The sequence below is a fragment of the Quercus robur genome, chromosome 11, assembly GCF_932294415.1.
Source record: "Quercus robur chromosome 11, dhQueRobu3.1, whole genome shotgun sequence".
In the NCBI taxonomy this organism is placed as follows: domain Eukaryota; kingdom Viridiplantae; phylum Streptophyta; class Magnoliopsida; order Fagales; family Fagaceae; genus Quercus; species Quercus robur.
In genome coordinates, this window is record NC_065544.1 from 6,201,198 (window position 1) to 6,224,581 (window position 23,384).

Sequence of the window (23,384 nt, forward strand, 5' to 3'; positions counted from 1 at the left end):
CCCTGGAAAATTCAGAGGGTAGAACTGGGAAACAGGGGCACCACACCGAACATACAGCCTCACAAGAACAGAGGGCATGAAGAATAGATTCCTCCCCTACATGGCAATGATTGCATGCCGAGGATGGAACAATTTTCCGCTTACATAAATTAAGCATTAGTCGGAATAGAATCCGTACAAGCACGCCAAAGGAAGAATTTCACCTTGTTTGGAATATTCAACTTCCGAATGCTGTTCCAAAACTTCCTCTGCCCATCTGTATCCGAGGATGAAGCCACCCCATTACCATGTGACTCACATAACAAGTGGTACGCGGAGCGAACCTGATACATACCAGTCCATGAATAAGGCCACACCAGAAAGTCCCGCTGGGCAAAGAGGCATACCGGAATAGATTTTATCAACTGTGCTTCAAAGGGAATGAAAATCAAATCCACCAAAGCTGAATTCCACCACCGTGAGTCTCTATCAATCAGCTGGTCCACTGTAGCTTCTTCAGACAAGACAAACACAGGAGAAAGAACTCTACCTGATTAGGCACCAGGCAGCCAAGAGTCTTTAAAAATCTTTACCAAGGAGCCATCACCTATCCGCCATCAAGCACCTAACAAAATCACCTTGCGAGCTTTGAGAATACTCCTCTAGGCATACAACCCGAACCTGCCTTGGCATCAAAAATGGTACCCGTAGGGAAATATTTAGCTTTGAACACTCTAAAAAATAAGGAATCAGTGTCATGAACCAATCTCCAAACCTGCTTTGCTAACATCGCCTCATTAAACTTACTCAACTCCCAAAAACCAAGGCCCCCTTTTGATTTTGGTTGACATAAGATTTCCCACTTCTTCCAATGTATTTTCCTACAATCAACCCGTTGACCCCACCAAAACTTTCGAATCATAGCTTCAATATCATTACATAATCCAACAGGAAGTTTAAAACAACTCATTGCAAAAGTTGGAATAGCTTGCACAACCACTTTCAACAGCACCTCCCTACCCGCTTGAGAAAGTAATTTCTCCTTCCACCCCTGAAGCTTACCCCAGATCCTCTCTTTAATATAATTAAGACTAGCCCTTCTATTCTTCCCCACCACAGCCGAAAGCCCCAAATAGCGTTCATATTCCTTAATCTCAGGAACACCAAGCAGATTTTTAATGGCAAATTTTGACACAGGAGAAACAAACCGTCCAAAGAATAGAGTGGTCTTTCCCTGATTAATCTTCTGGCCCAAAGCAAGTTCATACTTCTACAAGATATTTTGAATAGTCTGAACCTCCCTAAGCTCTGCTCTACAAAAAAGGAAAGTATCATCTGCAAAAAAATAAGTGAGATATTCGAAGGCCATTACGACAAAGGGAAAAGCCTCTAATATCACCCACTCCCACAGCTTGCTGGATTAAGCCGTTAAGACCTTCAGACACCAAAAGAAATAGATATGGAGATAAGGGATCACCCTGTCTAAGTCCCCTAGTAGGTTTAATGTCACCATGAGGTTCCCCATTCACTAAGATAGAGTAAGAAACAAAACTAATACAACCGTAAATTAACTGGATCCAGCGGTCTTCAAAACCCATCTTCTCCATAAGCCTACACAAAAAATTCCATTCTACACGGTCATATGCCTTACTCATATCAAGTTTCATAGCCATAAAACCCGATTTGCCCACCCTCTTATGCTTCATATGATGGAGAGATTCAAAAGCCACAAGAATATTATCAAAAATAGCCTTATCTGATTGGAAGGCACTTTGAGACTCAGAAATAATATCTGGTAACAACCTCTTTAGCCTGTTTGCCAAAACCTTAGACACAAGCTTATACATGATATTACATAAGGCAATAGGGTGAAACTCCGTAACTTGCTTGGGGCGTTTTACTTTAGGAATCAAAGTAATATAAGTATGGTTAAAAGAAGGACAAATAGTACCTGAATTAAGCCATGTCAAAACTGCTTTTGCCACATCCCCACCAATCTGATTCCAGTAATGTTGGTAAAAAATAGGAGGCAAGCCGTCAGGTTCAGGCGCCTTTTAAGGTGCCATCTGCTTCAAAGCCACATCCACCTCACTTTTTGTGAATTCAACCAACAATCCATGGTTCATCTCCTGAGTCACAACCCGTGGAGTAACAGCCAGTACTTCATCCATGTGGCCAATATCAGGATCATCAAATCGGAATAAGGAAGTAAAATAATTCACAAACAAAGGCACTATCTGATGCTCCCCTTCACACCAACTGCCATCATCCCTTTGAAGTTTCAAGATCTCATTCCTCCTAAAACGATGCGAGGCCCTACTATGGAAAAATTTTGAGTTTTGATCGCCATCCTTTAACCATGCAGTCTTCGCCCTTTGCTACCATAATTTTTCTTCTTGCACCAACAGTGTCTACAACTCCTCCTTAAGAGATAGAACCAGATCCGTTTGACCTCTCCCACTATGCACGGCCTTTGATTCAGCCTCCCTTAAATTTTTCCAAACAATGGCAAGTTGTTCAGTAATGTTGCCGAAAGAATTTCTACTCCAATGTTTCAATCCCACCTGAACCCTCTCCAATTTTGTCTTGACTGAAACTAAAGGAGACATACAACCCTGAGCCGAACCCCACACCCCTTCCACAATCGCATGGCAGCCATCATCTTGTAACCAAACTTGCTCGAATCTCCATGGTTTATTATGCCTAATGGGTATACCCAAGGGATGAATAACTATGGGCTTATGATCAGAACATCCACACTCTAAATGAGAAACCTTTAAAGCCAGAAATAAAGCCTCCCAATCTCCATTTGCAACAGCTCTATCTAGTCTTTCCCAAACCGTCTCACCATCCATCACAGTCCTGTGCCAAGTAAACTTATTTCCCATAAACCCAAGATCCCGGAACCCACACTCATCAATTGCATCTCTAAATTCTTGCATCTGAGCCATAGGCCGAGGCCTACCACCCATCTTCTCATGAGACTTAAGAATCTCATTAAAATCTCCCGCACATAACCATGGCAAATCAAATTGGGCATTCAAGTTTCGAAGAAGGTTCCAAGTAATATGGCGATTAGAAGTTTCAGAAGCACCATAAAATCCAGTGAACCTCCAAGTATTATCCCTACCCTCATTTAAAATAGCATCCACATGATTAAGAAAAGAAGAAACCACCCTAAGTTGAACATCCCCCCTCCACAAGAGCACCAAACCACCTCCCTGAGTTTCCTTGGAAACAAAATGCATATTCCCAAAATTCAAATTTTTCAAGAAAACTTTTAGCCTTGCTTCAACCAGCCATGTTTCGGCTATAAACACAACTGCAGGATCTTGTGCCCGAATTAAATCACTGAGCTCTTGAACTGTCTGGAGGTTCCCAAGCCCCCGACAGTTCCAACATAAAAGACTCATGGCTCTTGGCAAGGCTGGACACCAACCTCCGCCATTAACAAATCACCATCCTTTTGTTTTCGAGAAACCACTATGTTCTTCCTCGGTAATTCTTCAAGGGTATTTTCTTCGCTGGGGTGTTTTACCGAAGTCCCACCAGGTTCATTAGAGATAACAAAATCAAAAAATGTTCTCACGACTCTTCTACGTCTAGTAGCAACCACCTTACCACCCCCTGAAAGACAACCTGAATCAGAAACATCACCAGAAACAACTAAAGAATTGTTAGTGGTAGAAAAACAATTTAAATTAGTGTCATAGGGAGTAGAGGAAGGAGCCATATCACTCCTCAAATCCTGTCCATGAGGAATATTCACATTCAACCCGGTACCATTTGATGCCACACCAATATCTTCATCAAAAAAGGAAAGCCCTCTGTCAATCTCTTCAATTTGATTATCAAGATACTCTCCCTACACCACCAGAGGCCCAAAGTTTAAGCACGAAGCTTGAACTTCAACCAGATCGTGAGGCACCTGTACCGACTCAACCTCCACTCCTATCAGAGAATCATCTCTGGACCGTGAATCCAAATGAGTTTGCACCCCTTCCTTACTGTTTGTGACAATCGGACGCTGCACTTGAACTGTTGCCGGAGGAACAGAATGGACAAGACTTACTACCGGTTCAGTATTCATCTTCGTAGCTCGAGATCCCCCAGCCAAATTCTTCTTTCAAATCTCATAAAACCCTGGTACTACCATCATTGATCGCCTAGGATTTGGAGTGAAAGGAGCACGCAGCCATGGACCATATTCTTGATCACCCGCTTTCAAAGTACCATCACTATTGATCCAAACCTCACAATCCCTATCACTATGAGTCAAGCACCCACACCAATAGCAAATGTTTGGCAATCTTTCGTATTTGAATTTTACCCACACGTCACCCCCATCTTCCAAGGATAGAATCCGACCACGGCACAATGGAAGAGAGATATCAATGGATACCCTTACCCACATAAAGTTTCCACCTTCCATCTCATCAGTCGAAGTAGTATGATCGACAACTCCAACCACCTCACAAATCTCTTCTGCAACCCTTCGATTCAGATAGCGAAATGGAATATCATGTATTTGAACCCACATTGCCGTCCATGTAAAACTTAACTCACGTATCAGCACATTGTTCTCAAACCTCTGCAACACCACTAAGTGCTTATCGAAACTCCACAGTTCACTCGCAAAGATCTTCTCAACTTCCTTCTTATTATCAAAAACGAACAGGAGGATGTGATCCCCCACGTTTTGAACTTTGAATCTATTCACAGCTCTCCACAGAGGACTGAAAGTCTTAGCAACAGCATCTATATTCAGGGCTCGATTTGTCAAAAATTTTGCAGCGATAAAATATTCCGCCGAGCTCTATTCTTTGTTCAAATTCACCTTTTCCCCCTCCCTATCATTCAACGACATATTACTCCAGTGCTTGGTAAGAGATTCCATGACTGAATGAAGAAGCAACTCACAGTAGCAAGCACTAACCAAACCACATGAAACCTGATCACCAAGAAAAACCTACAGCCGCAAAAACTAAAAACCACAAAACACACTAGAACCTCATTGCCGCAAGGGATAAAGCTACAACCATAATCCACACAAGAAACCCATCGCCTCAAGGTAATCCACGTTACCCTAGGGACCAACAATCCTATCAGAGAAGGAACAAAATTCTACTGCCTATGACCGGTTTGGAAGCCCCAAGCCGCCCTAGCGCAGAGAAAAAAAAGTTAGTTTTATTAGTAGAATCTAGTTACTTGACGATAGTGACTATTTTGACATAATACCTAAACGTTATAGACTAAACTAACGCATCTGAAAAGTTATGTACTAAATTGAGACACGTCATAGAGGTTAGAGACCAAATAAATAATTTACCCTAAAATCTAATAAGCATGAAATTGATGGTTTTAGGGCTAGCCCTAGGCCCAGCCCACTTAGGCCATGGTCTAGGGGCCTCCTAGGGACGGACCCAAGATTACGAGTTAGTGGGGCGGAGTATAAGTAAATTAAAAAAAGTCATGAAATCTCAAATAAGTATCTATTTAGTATTAACAAACTACCAACAAAGACAAATGCACAAAATCATTGTTTCATAAAAAATTTATAATGCAATCATCTACTAACAATGACAAAAACAAAAAATTTATAATGCAATCATTATTTCTTAGTACATTAGAGCATTTGCGTCAACTCAAGCAAAAATTTATGTCTATTTTAGCATAATAACCTTTTTTTTTAAATACCCACTTTTCAAAATACCTCACATCAAATTATTTATTTTACACAACATTTCATCAAAATACTATTTTCTTATCATTTTTTTATTATTATCTCAAATCACCTCTCTCTTCCTCAACTAAAAGCCATTGCCCTCAATCTAAATAATTTCTAAAACATTCATTTACATAGTTACAGTAATTGTGTAAATTTGTCCAATTAACTCCAAAATACACCTGTTTGTTTTTAGACCCCTTAAAACACAACCAAATTAACCTAGTTAATTAGCCAAGTGATTAACCTAGTTAATTAGCCAAGTGATTAATAAGTCAAATTATCAAATCTAGGTTAACACAAATATATCATATCATTGTAAAGTGCAGAAAATAAAGAACACAACAATATGATAACCTAGGAAAACCAAACCGGTAAAAAATCTGGGGAGGATTTAACCTAGCTATCTTCAAGGTAAAACGAATCCACTATGAAATAATTGAAGTTTACACAATAGCGACTTAGACCACTAACATTCTATTGCTACCTCGAGTAGGAAACTTACTACCACAACCATATGACAGCTCCGAATCCACGGACTACTTCTTTCTTGGATTCCCAGCAAGCACAAGCACTCCCGCTTGTATATCTTTAAGCTCTTGAAACAGCAACTGAATTGATCATCAAGTTCTTGACATAATCTTGATTCTTGATAACCCTAAGTGTATGTGATGGCAAACACCTTTAAATCTCACAAAAGATTCACACACATAGCATAAAAAGCTACCTCTAAACGTGGCTAGGGCTTTTCCTTTTATACTTAAGACAAAACATAAAACCCTACATGTCAAACGGGCTTGGGCTGAGTTGGAAAATTCTGCAGAAAAACAATCTGCACGAGCTTCGATCGATCAAGTCTAATTTTCGATCAATCAAGCCAGGCAGATTTACACAGTAAATCCTGTAGAACACTCGATTCCAACTTTACATATTAACACACTTTGAGCAAGTCTAAAACAAAACTAAAAACGTTTTGATCATGGTTTGTCAACATTACAAATTGAAGTTCTAATACATTAGTTCCTAATTCCTTAGAACCTAACGACTTTATGTATTATTGTACAAAAATACATTTGTGCTATACTAATTGTGTAAATGTGCAAAATAACATTTGTGTTACAGTAATTGTGTAAATTTACATGGTTACTGTAGCACAAATGTATTTTTGTACAATGATACATAGATTGATGTGGGTGTATTTTAGGGTTGATTGGACAAATTTGGGGCCTTATGTTATTTTTCAACAAATGCAAATGCTGTTACAATGAAATCAATGTAAAATTGTAAGGGAAGGGACCCAAATATAAAATTGTAAAAAAAAAATACCTATATATATATATATAATTCTTAAGACTAGAGGGTCCTAGCCCCCTTGGGCCCTCACCTAGTTCTGTCCTTGCCCCTACTAGAGAAAGGCCCCTAAATTTTGAGATAATAAATAATTTTTTATTTTAATATATATGTATGTATATAAGTGGTACATTTTTTTTCTCCACACTTAAAAATGTCCAAAAAATTGAGTGATACTCAATTTTATTACATAGGTCTTACAAATTGACATGTCATCAATCACAAGACAAAACGTAATTTTATATACTAATTTATTATCTTGTTGAAGTGTCATCAATCACATCCATTATCATATCAATTTTAAGTATTTTTGTACAAAATTTTATTGTAGCTTTAAAGCATCCACACTAGTTCTTCCAAAATAGAAAAAGTGGAATAATTTAAACAATTATCCCCAAAAACTACCCACATTAGTGGGTGTATAAAATTGAATATTTACCATGGTTTTAAAAACTAGACTAGCTGTTCTGACCAGTTCAACTAGGAACCAAGCACCAATCAAGCCTAGTAAAAATCCTCAAAACCGGTAAAAAAATTATCAAAAAACTAGCCAAAACCAATCAAAAACCGGGTTGAACCAGGAACTAGAGGCAAAAACCATTTTTGCTTTGGTCCAGTTTTTAAAACCATGATATTTACACATTTGCTACACTCACCGTGTATATTTACACTTTTACTATAGTTGTGTATAATAATAGTTTATTCTTTCCTCAAAAAAAAAAAAACAATAGTTTATTCTTTTTTTCTCTCTCTCTCACCACTACTCTTGTCAAACTCCCTCTCTTCCCCAACATCCCCAGCAGTAGCAACAACAATAGAACCATCCAACTACCAACCCAATACCACCCAACCACCACCACCGTAGCCCATTTCAACCATTAATAATCCACCACAAAATTGACCCAAAATTAATGGAAAATAAAACCAAATCAACCCAAACCAAAATCAAATCAAAACCAAACCTAACAGAAAACCCACATGAAAAACCAAACGAAAAAACAAACGGATCTATTGCCGCTACTGCCTAGATTTGCCACCACTATTGCTACCAAATATGTTGTTGTCACGCCGTGTGTGTTTGGGTTTGGGATATGAGAAAGGAAGGGAGTTAAGGGAGCGAGGACCAAAGGTGAAAATTGGAATTGAGAGAGGTCGTTGAGATGAGAGAGAGATATCTTATGAAAGAGATAGATGATGATAATAATAATAATATTTAAATAAAATATAGTGTATAATAGATAATTTGATGTGAGTGTTTTGGAAAAGTAAGTGTGTAAAATTGGAAAAACGGGTTTTTATGCTAAAATAGATGTAAATTTTAGACTGACTGATCCGAACGCTCTTAGCATTATCTAAAAAAAAGGTCAAAACTACTACAAATTTTACAATGAAAATTTTACAAACTTAACAAGAATATTATTAATGTTACTTAAAAAATATAATAAATAAATGTTTTAATCACCTTTTTCTAATTAGTGATATCTCAATTTATTGTAGCTTTAAAGCATCCACACTAGCAGTTCTTCTAAAATAGAAAAAGTGGAATAATTTACACAATTATCCCCAAAAACTACCCACATTAGTGGGTGTATAAAAATGCATATTTACCATGGTTTTAAAAACTAGACTAGTTGTTTTGACTAGTTCATCTGGGAACCAAGCACCAATCCCGTCTGGTAAAAATCCTCAAAACCGGTAAAATATGATCAAAAAACCGGATAAAATCGGTCAAAAATTGGGTTGAACCAAGAACCAAAGGCAAAAACCATTTTTGCTTTGGTCCAGTTTTTAAAACCATGATATTTACACATTTGCTACACTAACCGTGTATATTTACGTTGTTACTATTGTTGTGTATAATAATAGTTTATTATTTTTTTCTTTCTCTCTCACCACTACTCTTGTCAAACTCCCTCTCTTCCCCGACATCCCTAGCAGTAGCAACAACAATAGAAACATCCAACTACCAACCCAATACCACCCAACCACGTACCACTGCAGCCCATTTCAACCATTAATAATCCACCACAAAATTGACCCAAAATTAATGGAAAATAAAACCAAATCAACCCAAACCAAAATCAAATCAAAATCAAACCAAACCTAACAGAAAACCCACATGAAAAACCAACGAAAAAACAGACAAATCTATTGACGCTACTGCCTAGATTTGCCACCACTATTGCCGCCAAATGTGCTATTGTCACGCTACGTGTGTTTGGGTTTGGGATATGAGAAAGGAAGAGAGTTAAGGGAGCAAGGACCAAAGGTGAGAATTGGAATTGAGAGAGGTCATTGAGATGAGAGAGAGATAGCTTACAAAAGAGATAGATGATGATGATGATAATAATAATAATAATAATATTATTATTATTATTATTATTATTATTATTATTATTATTGTTATTGTAGGGTTAAGGGCCCAAATTATATTTTGGGCCTTGGACCTTGGCCAAGAGCGTAAGAAGTCCGAGGACGAACGAATGGTGATGAATGGTTCAGACTCAAGACTTAATGAGCAATATACGAAGGGGAAGGCATTCCGAGGAGGAATATCTCCTTGGATAAGCTAAACACAGATCAGACATAAATCCTAATGATTAAAGTGACCTTCCAGGAAGCTCCAGTGATAGAGACGTGCGTCATAAGCGTACAAGGATGATGGGAACTCAAAAATATCTAAGAAAAAGATGCTACCACCACATTAAATGCACTGCAACTACTCTTTAGGCCGCACTTATGTGGAGAAGACTCTTGAACAATGCTGTCTTGGCAACTACAACTCACAGAAAGCCAAAAATGGATGTCTAATAGGACAGATACTCAAGTGAAGGCTCAAATGATTAACAAGTGTAAGATCAAGATGGTCCTGAGGGAGATATATAATGTAAGAGACCTCCCATGAGGAGGGGATCCAGAAAAATAGAGAAAGAATATTGTAGCAACCAAAATTATACTTGTACCCAACTGTTATTGATTTGTATGACAAAATACCTCCTCGGACAGTGAATTCATTAAGCTCTATTTTCTTTGTTCTTGCTTGATCATCTTTTAAATCTATACTAACCGTTGTCAAATTCATTAGGGCCTAGTTCTTCGACTCATTCTCTACAAATTTATTGTACTAAGCTCACTGGGCCAAGATCCCATACATTTTGGGCTTGGGCTACAAAACGCATCCCTACAATTATTATTATTTAAATAATATATAGTGAATAATAGATAATTTGATGTGAGTGTTTTGGAAAAGTAAGTGTGTAAAATTGAAAAAACAGGTTTTTATGCTAAAATAGATGTAAATTTTAGACAAACTGATCCGAACACTCTTAGCATTATCTAAAAAAAATGTCAAAACTACTACAAATTTTACAATGAAAAATTTACAAACTTAACAAGAATATTATTAATGTTACTTAAAAAGTATAATAAGTAAATGTTTTAATCACCTTTTTCTAATTAGTGATGTCTCAATTAATTATTTATAAACTAAATATTATTTAAGTGATCTTTAAAATTAAAATAAAAAAAATAAAAAATAAAAAATAAAAATAAAAACCATCTAAACCATCGCCTTTGAGACCTCAAATTAAATAATAATAAAAATTAGTTTTCTTTTTCTTTTTCTTCCACTGAATTTTACGTGCAGAGGTTTTATGGTTACAAACTTTTTTGAGATGAAACTTTCATGTCGTCAAGGCAAAGAGTTTTTTTTTTTTTTTTTTTTTTTTTTTTTTTTTTTTTTAATTATCGATCCAAAAAATAAGAGCAGTGTTAATATGTGTATATATATATATATATAAATTAATTTTTATTTTGTAGGCAATGTTTTAGTGCAAATTATACATATATTTTTACCTAACTATCTTTTAATTTTGTCTCTACTTAATCTTAGGGTGTAGGGGTATTTTGGAATAAAAAAATCTGATCTAGATGAAATCGTTCTACATTTGACCGAACCTATCACGTGCTTCCAGTACTTCTAAAATCTAACAGTCAATCTAGCATTCAAAGAGGCATCCAATTTCTTCCCTCTCCAATGTCAACGTAGCTAGGACTGTTCTATACATGGTGAAACCAAAATAGTAGAACATTCCATATATAAGAAAACAAGAAAAAAAAACACAACAGTGGTAGCTAGCTAGACGTACAACAAAAATGGAGATGACAAGGTGTTTGTTGTTGGGGTTTGAGGCAAGCAAGGCATTCTTGTTCCTCACTTTGAACGAACTCTTCCTTGCTGTATTCATGATTTTGGTACAGTCACTAACCTCCAATGGCGTCAGTGCCCTCGTCATTGTGGTCTACGAGCATGTCATCGCCACCGTTCTCTTGTCATTTCTCGCTTTCTTCCTTGAAAGGTCAGTGCTGCTTTCATCTCTCCACGTATATGGAGATTTTATCTTTCCAACAATGCACAGATTTTTTTTCATTTTCAAAAAAACAAAGTTCAATCCGAAAAATTAACAATAGGCACAAAATATATCTTCCAAAATATTTTTTAAAACAAACTTGAATTAAAGTTTATAAACAATCTCACAATACTATAAAATCAAGTAAGGCGATATTCTTGTTAAATATATTATTAGCAACGCGATGTGTTATACTATATTGTATATGCTAGAGTGGATGCGGAAGGAGAAGTATAGAATAGGACACCGAGAACACGAGGATTACATGGTTCAGCCTTGTTAACCTACATTCATGAAGGAATCCCTTGTACAAAAACCTGTGTTACAACGAACCCTAATATGAGTATATATAGGCGACTAAACATTAGACTACTAGTACAAGTAAGACTGGGCTTGAGCCTATTACATTAGGCTAATCAGTGGCAACGCCACCTTATGGCCAGGGTGGTCCCAGGACCACCCTGACCTGAAAAAAAAAATTATATATAATAATTTAAAATTTTATATTTATTTACCTTTAAAAAAAATTTTAGGAATACCCTGAATTTTTTTATGTCAATAAAATTAAATTTTGGTCCATAATTTGAGCAACTTAACAATATATTAGAGTCTTTCAACTGATGATGGCAGAACAGGTCTGATAGATTCGCAGTGGACAAGGGTGTAATGCCTCTGGGCAACACTTTGTTTTGGTCTTTTCCCTAGGCACTTGTTTTAATGGTTTACTGTTCCCCCCGTTTCCAATGAAAAAAAGAAAAGAAAAAAAGAAATCTGAGCTTAATTCCCAGTCTTTTACTTGTATTCTATTTCGTTTCAATCTATCGTTTTGAGTTCATAAAAAAAAAAAAATATATATATATATATATATATATATATATATATATATTGGAGTCTTTCAAGCAAAAATGAAAAACTCAAAAAAAAAAAATTTGAACTAAAATCTGAAAAATAAAAAATAAAATAAATAAAATTATAATAGAACTGCTACAGGTTAGGCAGTGGTTTGATTTCTTCAACTCAACACACTGTCCAATACAACACAATTTTCAACCTTTTATTATTTTTTATTACAGTATTATTTTTCCTCACCAGACATATATTATTTACTTCTCATTTTTAATTATTTTTTCTTGTTTATTCTTAACCACACACATCTTCTGTCTTCTTGATTTTTACACTTCATACTTTTAAATTTAATCACATTTTCATCTACACTTTTACATCTACGTTTTGCCTTCCTCCTTGTTCGTCTGTGTCTTCTACCAATACCAGTGCGGCATTGCCTCTTCTCAAGTTTTGAGTTTTAAATTTTTCAATATGATTTTTTTTTTAGCTGTACAAGTACCTTTGTTCATTTCATTTCTTTTCATTTTTTTTTTTTTCCTCTTGAGGTTTTTTGGTTTACAGAATGCAAATTTGTTCTAGTTTTGAGAACAATTTTTTTTTTTTAAGCACAAACTTCATGCCGACCAAATCTTGAATTTCGGCTGGTATTTACCGAAACACCTGAAATAGACCGGAATGACCCAAAAATTTTTCCGAAATGGAATAGGGTGGGTTACTGTTCCGGTTTGTTTACCGGCATGGTATTTTCTAGCCGGAACGGAATAAAATTAATAATATTGAATCAAACCTAATTACCTAAAGGCTAAAAAAAAAAAAAAAATTGTGTAATTTATGCTTCCTAAGAAACATCCTGAACAAAATTCCTGGAGTTGCCACTGAGGCTAATATGTCTAATATATCTCTAACAGATCTTAAAAGTTAATTTTTGTCACCTAGAGTGTAAACATAATAGGTGTTAAATCAACAATTCTTCCAAAATTTAAATGAGAAGTAAAGTGGTGACTGGGGATTGAACCCAGGACTTTGAAGATGGTGAATTAATTCATTAAATCTAAAAATTGGAAACAGTTCCTTGGCCAATCAATTACTAACAATACCAAAACAACTTTGATTGGATGTTAATGATAATTAAAAGACACTCGGATACATAAACTAAATGATACATGTTATCCACATGGTTGCAACAAAATGTGGAACTTCTCTGTTTTAGTATTTTCTACAGTCTGGTTTTTAAAGCATTGCCTATGATCAGTAACTTATAATAATAGAAATAATATTAGATAAAATAATAAAATACTATTTCACAATAAAATAACATACCTTTGGTGCTATTTTATTACATGAAAATTTATTATTTGTATTCGATTTATGTCCATGTTTTAAGCCTTTAGCTGTCCTTGGTCGCAGGAACAATAGGCCTCCTTTCTCCATCAAGATACTATGTTATGCATTCCTGTTGGGGTTGTTGCAGTAAGTATAACACTTCTTCTTGTTCTACAAGCTTGAAGTTTTTCTCAGATCAGATTAGTTCAGATCACTTGATAATTTTACACATATGGTAAGAGGCCTAATTGCTCCACAGAAGCTCAATTTAACCAAATTTGGCACTTGGCACACCTCTTCATGAAAGATTGCACCATTTTTTGGTTTAATTATCATTATAGGAAACATACCAATGTGATGCGACATATTGAAAGCTAACTCCTGTCCTACTTTGAGCAATATGGTTAATTATTTTCAACTTTTGTAAATTGGTGTCTAGGATTTCTCTTAGCCAAGTGCTATTCACAATGTCCCTGCAATTTGTTGCATCAACCTATCAAAGCGTTGGGCTGAACTTGATCCCCTCACTAGTATTTGTAATGGCCCTCATTTTCCATCAAGAAAAGCTCAAATGTTGGAGCATCTACGGGCAAGCCAAGATATGGGGTTTAGCACTCTCGGCTGCCGGGGCATTGGTTGTACTGTTGTGGAAGGGGCCAGTTGTGTTAAACTCTATGTTGTTCAACATTCAAGCAACCAGTGATGTTGTCACTGGCAGCACAATGATAATTGTTGGCGTACTTGCAAAAAGCTTTTCCAATATTTTGGTGGTAAAAAGAAAAGAATAAAACTCTTTGTAATTTGATCAATGATTTTACTTCAACTTCAAACTTTGAGTATTTATATAAGGAGTATGTTAACGGGTGGTCTTAAGGCAATCATTATGGAGAATAAAACAAATCCCCAACGTTAGAAAACAGCAATAGTTAACAAGTTGGGTTTTTTTATTGAAAGTGGCTCAATTGCATAGAAAAAATTATTTGATTACATTGGAAATTCTACCTTAATGATCGCATGTAGGGCACTCGATGACAGGACTATTTATATGATGAGATTAACATTGTCACGCAAAAGCATGCATCTTTTTCACACTCAACTCATCATTGTTTTATTGGATGACGTAGTCTTGTAGTATTGCAGGGTCAGGTCATTCAGTTTTACCCAGCAGAACTATCCTTAACCGCAATGATGAGCTTATTTGGCACCATCCAAACTGCCGTAGTCTCTGCATTTGTGATATCATGGTCATCTTGGGATCTAAAGTGGGAAAAAGGGCTTGTCTTGGTTACCATATTACTTGGAGTAAGCCATATACATACCTACAGAGTTATACTCTTTTTCAAATGTACCATGGCTAGCTAGTTAATTTCCATCGTTAAACATAGGACACTGCCATATATATACATATTAGATGAACAGTTAAGATTAGTAGGTAAGTGTGCTACATTCCAAGAAAAATACAATTTTCATCTTCATTCTTCAAAACAAATCACTGATCATGTGTGTGGAATTTCAGGGAATTGTGGTGACGGGATTATCATATTATGTGATGACTTGGTCCATTAAGAAGAAGGGTCCTGTATTTCACATCAGCATTTGACCCACTTTTAGTGGTTTTCTCATTTTTTCTACAGACATTTGTACTGGGAAATTCTGCATATTTGGGCAGGTATGTCTATAGTGATGCACTGAAGTGTATGTCCCCTTTCTTTAGTGACCCCCATATCTCTACCACTATAACATGGTCAAACTGCTAATGGAAAAATAAGGACTGGCATGGATTTATTTTTTTCATAATCTGAGCCACAGATCTTAACATAAGCATTTATTGTTAATAGGATCTAGTTAGAGGATTCATTCCTTTTTCATCTATCTAAGAATGCATTCCTAATACTAGCCATGTTAAATCTCCTTAGTAGCAAGCATTGGAAGCATGCTCTTGCTAACACAGCCTCACTGGATTTTCTTGACAAGCATTGTTATTGATTCTTGCCAGCATCTGAACTCTTTTTGAACATTCTTTCTAATTGCATAATAATAATCACGAAGCTCCAACACCAATTTGTTGTGGAGATTAATACCAGAGAGTCCAATAGTGAAGATCTTTATGTACATATTAGACACACTACCTAACAGATAATCTAATCTAACGTATGTCACTCTAGAATCAAGATTACAAGATACCAGATTCACTTTTAATCTACATTAAGAATTTGTCCAAGCAAGTTTACTCTTTATAATCTAGAAGCACCAATTGAGCTCATCATCCCAAAAACCAGTTTGCCTGCTTAACAAACATATTCTTAGCACTACATTCCAAATTGACATTGTATAAGAGCACTGAGAATGCAAGTGATCTCTAGTTCCTAACACACTTTTGCAAAAGGGCAAAGCATGCCTCTAGTATAGCCCCAACCTGATGCCTATTTCTAGTGGCAAGTTTATTCTAATAGCTAATTAGCATATGAAAGAGTGCTTAGGTATTACTCTATTAAACCTTACAACTTTCCAATCTAAGTAAGAAAATAAAAGATGCAGACCATTTTTTTCGTTTAAATTGTTTTGCTTGTTGATTCCTTCTTGTGTTGTAGCATCGTCGGAGCTGTTTTGGTTATACTTGGCCTGTACCTAATTGTCTGGGCAAAAAACAATGACATGGACAACAAAGGAATTGTGACTGATGATTCTGTTTACTCTCCCTTAATTCAACCATGAACGAGAGAGAAGCCAGATTTCAACAAGAAGCTGTAATTCACATGGCATTCCTATGGCTAAGTGACTTGGTAATATGGAAAAGCAGATTGTTCTATTTGTTCTTTTTCTTTTTTGTTCTGTTCATTCCATCTCATAGTGGATGGGCTATCTTTAACTCCAAAAATAGCAAACTTTAAGCTTTGATAATGACTTTTGTATTATAATTTTGTTGAGCAATTGTGATAAATAATATTTTGATGTCATTAGATTTAAAATAAACGGATACAATCATACAAGACAAAAATGGAAGGAATTGAAAAAAATTCATGACCAAATAATATTATATAGAGAAGAGACTTATGGTTCAGTGGTACTACTTAGTTTAGGGAGTATATGTTTAATGCGTTCATATGCTCCTACCCTAACTTGTTGTAAGGGGAAAATATTATATAAAGAGCATATGTAATATGCATTATATTATAAATATAAGATGCTTTTTTGGTTTATCAGAAATAATAATAATAATAATAATAATAATAATAATAATAATAATAATTTTTCGTAGTTTTGAGATTTAACTTGTCCAAAGTGGGGACTGAGATAGTATTTTCTTTTTCTTACAAACAAGTGAAACGAGATTTGAACACAAATTCCCCTTATAAAAAGAATCAGACAGTATCACTAAATCACAAAACTCTTGGTGACATTTGAGAAAGTAATTAATTCAAATCATTATAGCTAATTTTATTTTGGGTTTTATAATTTCTTTGGCAAAAAGCAGACAATTTGAACTTTCATACGTTATAGGCTTTCCTAAATTCCGTGAATTAGAAATGCTAATAGACAGGACCTACGGTACACAGAAAGTCCAGCTTACACATCTTTTCACCATGGTAAAGTAAGCCCATCAATCCTATGTAGGAATAAAATAGTTAGCAAATAATTTATGTCCCTATATCAACCAAATACGAGGATTCTGAAAGCCTTTCTTCTTTTTCTTTTTCTTTTTTTTCTTTTTTTATTTTTTTATTTTTTGAGGATTCTGAAAGCCTAACGCGCACAACTGACCCCTAATTTGAAATGCCAGCATTCTAGAACAAAGAAACTGTAAAAGATTACTTGAAGCATTGAGCTAGTATTTTCCACCATTACATACTATTGCAAGCTTGTTGCTCCAATCCTAGTAAAATTTGATGGGAGAAATTGAAACTAAATTTATCCCAATAACATAAAATCACAAAAGTAGCAATCCTGCTTGACTTACAAACACATGATGAACAAAAGAGACTACAAGTTAAAATGCGAAGTCATTATTGTACCCTTGAAACAAAGAGAGAAAATATAAGCACTAATGCATATCTGCATTTACTCCACAATGAACTATAAGTCTATAAGTCTCTTATTATCAATGATTTGGTTCAGAGATCATCTTTTCCTTCCACCTCAATGCCGAGAAGCTTAGCCAGTTCTCCACTTTCATATGCTTCAACAGTATCTGAAATCAATACATCAATGAGTTTCATACTGAGTTATAGAGCACTTTTCTATTGAAAGTATGGCAATGCTGGACAATTAACAACATGGAGTCGTGTCAAAGCCATGTCCAACATTTGAATGGACACTAACAAAAGAATTGCTAGGGACACTAACTTATAAAGCAACATAATTGCAAGGGTGTAACGATTTTTGTTTAGAAGGTTATATGTAGTTATTAATTATTATTGTTATAATTGTTTCAACATCTCTACTGTGACTACTATTTATGGTTCTTATGCATGCAAAAACTACCCAAACACATGTAGATGTTTAATAATATATTGAATTCGCAATCAGACATATACATAGTGCCAAGTCCGTATGATTCACCCATCGAGAGTGGCTTAGTTGAAATTCTTCCATGTCATTTTTAGTTTTGCCAAAAAAGAGCACATGTGTGGTGCCACATGCAACTTAGTCTAATTCCTAGACAGTATTGAAATTTGTGTAACTACAGTTCTACTGTTTCCTAGAAGTTGTCCTCGTTTTGCTTTCTTGGGCTCTTTTGATAAGTAAGAAATTTTATTAAAAGTGAATAAAGACCACCTCCAAGTACACAGGTTGTGTACTTGAGAGGCATCACAAATCAACTAGAATTACAACAATCTAGTAAGTCAAGGAGATTAGAAAATGAATGACAACTTAAAGCAATCATCCAATCATACAAGGAATGTAAAACATTAGCTGAAGATCTGTCACAGCACGTTCCAGTCCTTTAAACCTCCTGCTTTTGTGTTCTTTCCAAATAGTGCACATTATGCATAAAGGGATTGTAATCCAAATATCGCCAATGTGGTGACTAGCAAAGTGCCCCTTCCAATAGACCAACAAATCAACCACCCTATTAGACATAACCCACTGCACCCCAAATGAACATAACACTAGAGACCATAACTCTAGCAATATCACAATGTAGAAGTAAATGATGAACAGACTCCCCATCCTTTGTGCACATAAAACACCATTCCACAACAACTGTATTTCTTTTTCTTAAGTTATATGTTGTAAGAATTTCCCCTAAAGCAGCTGTCCAAGTGAAGAAAAAAAAGCTACTTTAGTAGGAACTTTGACACTCCAAATACTTCTTCTTTTGATAAGTAAGATAAGTCCATATTAAAAAATCTTCTCTTTTAATAAAAGGAGAAGAAAGACCACCACCACGGAAAAGAACACATACCTCCAGCATAAAGCACTCTATAAAAGGACTTATCATCAAATAACCTAGTTTATTGAGCTTTTACTCATGAGTACCGTAGTCGTACTGTTCATGCAGAACTTTATCAGCCTAGGTGACTGTATCTTTACAAAACATAACTGTACTATAACATGATGCTCACCAGAAATGCTTGGCAGCTTGCATGAGTCACTTGGCTAGGCACATATTGCCAGTGCCATACTATAAGTGCCTCACACTGAGCATCCATTGTAGGGGTGCTAGACAAGGGGTTGGCTCACCTTTGATAGGGACCTATAAAAGAACTTGACCCTGACTGAGGCAAAATGCACAGCCCATGGCTAGAACTTCAAAAATTACGAAACACTGACTCCTTTTATATATATATAGATAATAAGACTTTTATTGAAAGAACTGAACATCGTGATCATTATGGTGTACACTCACTGACTCTTAAAACTAATGAACACTAAGTAAGTTAATCTAGCAGTTAACTAGTACAAAGGAAAAAAAAAAAAAAAAAAGACCTCGTAATGAGTACAGTAGCCTAAGGGGATGCCCATGAGGCCCCACATCAAACTTGAAACATGAACCTAAGCTTCTTGTAGACTGTGTCAGTTTATTAGCTTTTTTATTTTATATTTTATTTAAGAATTAAGCTTTATCAGTGGAAGTTTATGACTAGCCAACCAAGTTTAATAGAGCCTTTCACTATGATCAATTGTACTCAAAACATTTAGAGCTTAACTATGAAATTCAGAGTTCTATGGCAGGTTCCTTAGTTTCTTCTTCTGCTCTATTCTAGTCTCCTTTTCTTTTTCCTTCCTTCTATCTCTTTACCATCTATATGTCTAGTCTATTCTAATCTCTGTGCAACTGCTCTCTTTTTCTGTATTAAAAGAACCTACAAATCAAAACAGCTGTTACAAACCTAATCCACTCATCCCAATTACCACAGAATACAACCAGCCCACCATCTTTCCTTCACAAGACAACTCCTATACTTTGAATTTACCTGCCTCCTGCTTTTTTTGGGTTATCAAGTCAGAACCCTGTGTTTGTGTACAAACATGACACTCAATGTCCATAGATCACAGGTTTTCCAGTGATTTCTTGTTAAATTAAATATAACTGTTACAAACAAAGGCAGTATAAATTTGTTGCTGAAAGAAAACAAACTTACCATCTGAACCTCCAATGTGCTTTCCATTTATGAACACTTGTGGTACTGTGCGCCTCCCAACAATCTCACTTAAGGCATCCTGAATGATTGAGCCATCATCTACAAGATACAGAGTGAACATACTCAAACCATGCGCATACATAGGCACACACAATTACACAGTTTTCATTTAATGGGAGCAACTAATTTTCAACTTTGTTTATCAGAATACAAGTTTGAGCTTCTACCAAAAAAAAAAAAAAAATTGATAGGTAATAGAAGTTTTATTGATAGGAAAGGTGCAATGTGTTTCCGATAGTAAACCCACTGCACTTGAAACAGATACAAGTAAATCAAAGAGAAGAACGAACAGAAATTAAAAAATCAGAAATGGAAATACAATGCATAAAACCCCAAATAAGTTTGAGCTTCTACATTATATTTGCAGTAAATAGTGCTGAGATGCTAATCCTAAAAACCAAAACTGGAACTTAATATGCAAGAATGAGCAATTCATACTAATATAACTTGAAAAGTTTGCTAGTCTATTCAATAACCTTTGCTAATTGCTACTAATTGTATGCCTTTGGTTCTACTTTACTTGTTACCAGCTTCTTATACACAAGATCCTTCATTATTTTCCTTTTTCTACCAACCATTGATCAGTAAGGTATTTGCACACATACCTCTCTCATCTAGTTCAACAACATGTGGGACTTGGTTTAATGATTTGAAAACATTTTTTGCCTTTCTACAGTACCTGCATTACCAAAAGGGGAAAATTAGAAAAAGTGAAAAAAAGGAGATGAAATATTCAACTAAAAAATAAATATAAATTATTTAGCTTGCACATGCAAGCAATATTGTTGAAATCCTTTATTGGCTTTAAATTCACTTTACTCACTGGCGGAAACATACACAAAATACGTATACATTCATCATACTATGTATACACAATATTTTTATCTCAAAATTACTGCATAAGTTCTTTGTCTTAGGATAGAAGCTATTAAATAACATTTGAAGGAAATTTTATGTGCTTCTAGGTGTAAAGTAGAGAGAATCAATTCACTTTAGTTTTACAATTCAAAAGGCATGCATAGCAAGTCCATAGCATTTATGATTCTATTTGATATCCTTTGCAATTGTTTAGATGTTGGTAATTTAGAATCTGCTGAACTTTCTTTAAAATATTTTGCAGTTAATTGTGGTAAAAAGTTCATTCTTCAGTGCCTTTCATAACCCATAGAAAGGCCGAGAATTACATTTTAGAAGAGATAAAAATGAGACTAAAGAGAACATTTACCAAAAATAATATATGATCCTTTATTGAACAGACCCTATCATGGACAAATCAAGATAATAATTTCTACGTAAAATTACATGGAGACCATGCTTCCTACTACCAATTATACAGGATTTGATCGAAAAGTGGATCTAATTGATCCTCATTGCCCCATGTTTCAAAATGGTACTCATCCTTTGAAATGTTTCATTTTAGTCCTTATTTAAGTTTGTGTCAAAAAGGTCCCCCTGATTAACTCTTGCTTTGATTTTCTCTATCTCCAAACCGACACAAAAGAAGCAAACAAAATATTTGAATAACCAATCTCTTCCCTCCTTTGCTGCTATTAAAATCCCCAGGATTTCGCTGAACAATCTTAACTCAAAATCAAACCTTTTTTTTACATAATGTGGGTTTATCAGCCTAAGAAATTGTTGCTTAATTCCTTATTTATTTAATTTTAATTCCTAACCTATGGCTATAGCGTCTGCTCTATGATGATTTTTCTTAATCACCTTGCCAAGACAGCAATCAGTTTTTTGTGTACACAGGGTCCAAACCCAGATCTTTTATTTGACAACAAGAGAATTTACCACTTAAGCTAACTAAAATCCACATTTTTAATTATGTATTCAACCTTATCTTTTAATCTTAGTTGAAATAAATCCTGGTTCTTCCACAGGATCCAAACCCAGATCTTTTATTTGAAAATAAGAGACTTCAGCAGTTGAGCTAATTAAAACCCACATTTTTAATTATGTTTTCAACCTATATCTTTTAATCTTAGTTGAAATAAATCCCGGTTCTTCCAGTGCATTAAAATGAAACCAAAATGAATTGTATTGTAATAAGAGCAATAGAATATAATAAAAGTGAAAGACACATACGTACAATGAAATCAAATATATATATATGTAAGATCTTGGAATTACAAAGAATAAATTGGAGGGGAGAGAGAGTAAAAGAGAGTACGGGCAATAGGACTTGGAAAAGATGGCGATCTTGTGGGAAGAAACGGTCTTCTTCACAAATTCAACAGCAGCAGCGTCAGCTGAAGATGACGATGATGATGACGATGAAACACACCAGAGAGATGCAGCTGTTGTTATTACTAAAATTGACAATATTGTGGTTCTCGCGGCCGCCATTGAAGTAAACTCTATCTGTCTCTCTGTCTCTCTGTGTGTAGGATAGTATGTCTCTGTAAAAGTCTAAACACCAACAGAAATGAAATGAGTAACAAATATGCTACGCAGTCTTATGCCTAAAAAATGAATAAATAAATAAAGTTTTTTTTTTTTAATTCATAGTTTTTCATTCTCGGTAGTTTTTTTTTTTTTTTTTTGGGTAGTTATTAATTGATAAATGCTAAGTTTATAACATTTTTATAATACATGTATAACAGGTTGTTACTTGCTATTACTAATAGACAAAAAAAAGTTATTTTAACAATGAATTCAAATAAAAAAACTATACTCTATCATTTAATATTTATTGTAAAAACATCGTGGACTTAGTAAATAGTACTTCTCTTATTAATTAATTGAATATGTTGGAAGTCTTGGCTTTTTTATATTCTTTTCGTTTTTTTCATTCTTTTTTTTTACAATTTTTTTATAAATAATAGTTTAATTTTTTTAGTTAAGGATAAAATATTATTTTGATTCTTAAACTTTGCCTAAAATTTATCTTTTGTCTCTAAATAAAGTTCTATTTTAGTCATAGTTTATAGACAAAATTAGAGACCTAAAAAGAACCTTTTTCAAAGTTTAGGGATAAAAAAAATATTTTAAAAAAAAAATTTAAGGACACAAAGTAAAACATTTTCAATAATTTAGAGAAAAAACAAAATTTTCAATAGATCAAGGACAAAAACAATTTTTTAATAAAACATTTTCAAT

The 23,384-nt window shown here is 34.8% G+C and overlaps 2 protein-coding genes across 3 annotated transcripts; one reads left to right on the forward strand and one right to left on the reverse strand.

Moving 5' to 3' along the window:
* Window positions 1-11,094: 11,094 nt before the first annotated feature.
* Window positions 11,095-16,589, forward strand: LOC126706889 (WAT1-related protein At5g64700-like). Of its 2 annotated transcripts, none has more exons than XM_050406464.1 (6): window positions 11,095-11,412; window positions 13,717-13,867; window positions 14,072-14,402; window positions 14,773-14,934; window positions 15,149-15,301; window positions 16,224-16,589. In XM_050406464.1, exons 1-5 carry the CDS (start codon window positions 11,328-11,330, stop codon window positions 15,230-15,232), a joined length of 813 nt encoding a protein of 270 aa, XP_050262421.1. In that variant the 5' UTR covers window positions 11,095-11,327; the 3' UTR covers window positions 15,233-15,301; window positions 16,224-16,589. The 2 variants fall into 2 exon arrangements, with proteins under 2 accessions (XP_050262421.1, XP_050262420.1); XM_050406463.1 differs by having other exon boundaries at window positions 13,717-13,779.
* A 940-nt stretch (window positions 16,590-17,529) lies between these two features.
* Window positions 17,530-22,715, reverse strand: LOC126706248 (glutaredoxin-C4). Its single transcript, XM_050405588.1, has 4 exons — window positions 22,456-22,715; window positions 20,885-20,958; window positions 20,220-20,318; window positions 17,530-17,821 (listed from the first exon to the last, which is right to left on the reverse strand). Exons 1-4 carry the CDS (start codon window positions 22,629-22,631, stop codon window positions 17,745-17,747), a joined length of 426 nt encoding a protein of 141 aa, XP_050261545.1. The 5' UTR covers window positions 22,632-22,715; the 3' UTR covers window positions 17,530-17,744.
* Between the last annotated feature and the right edge of the window lie 669 nt (window positions 22,716-23,384).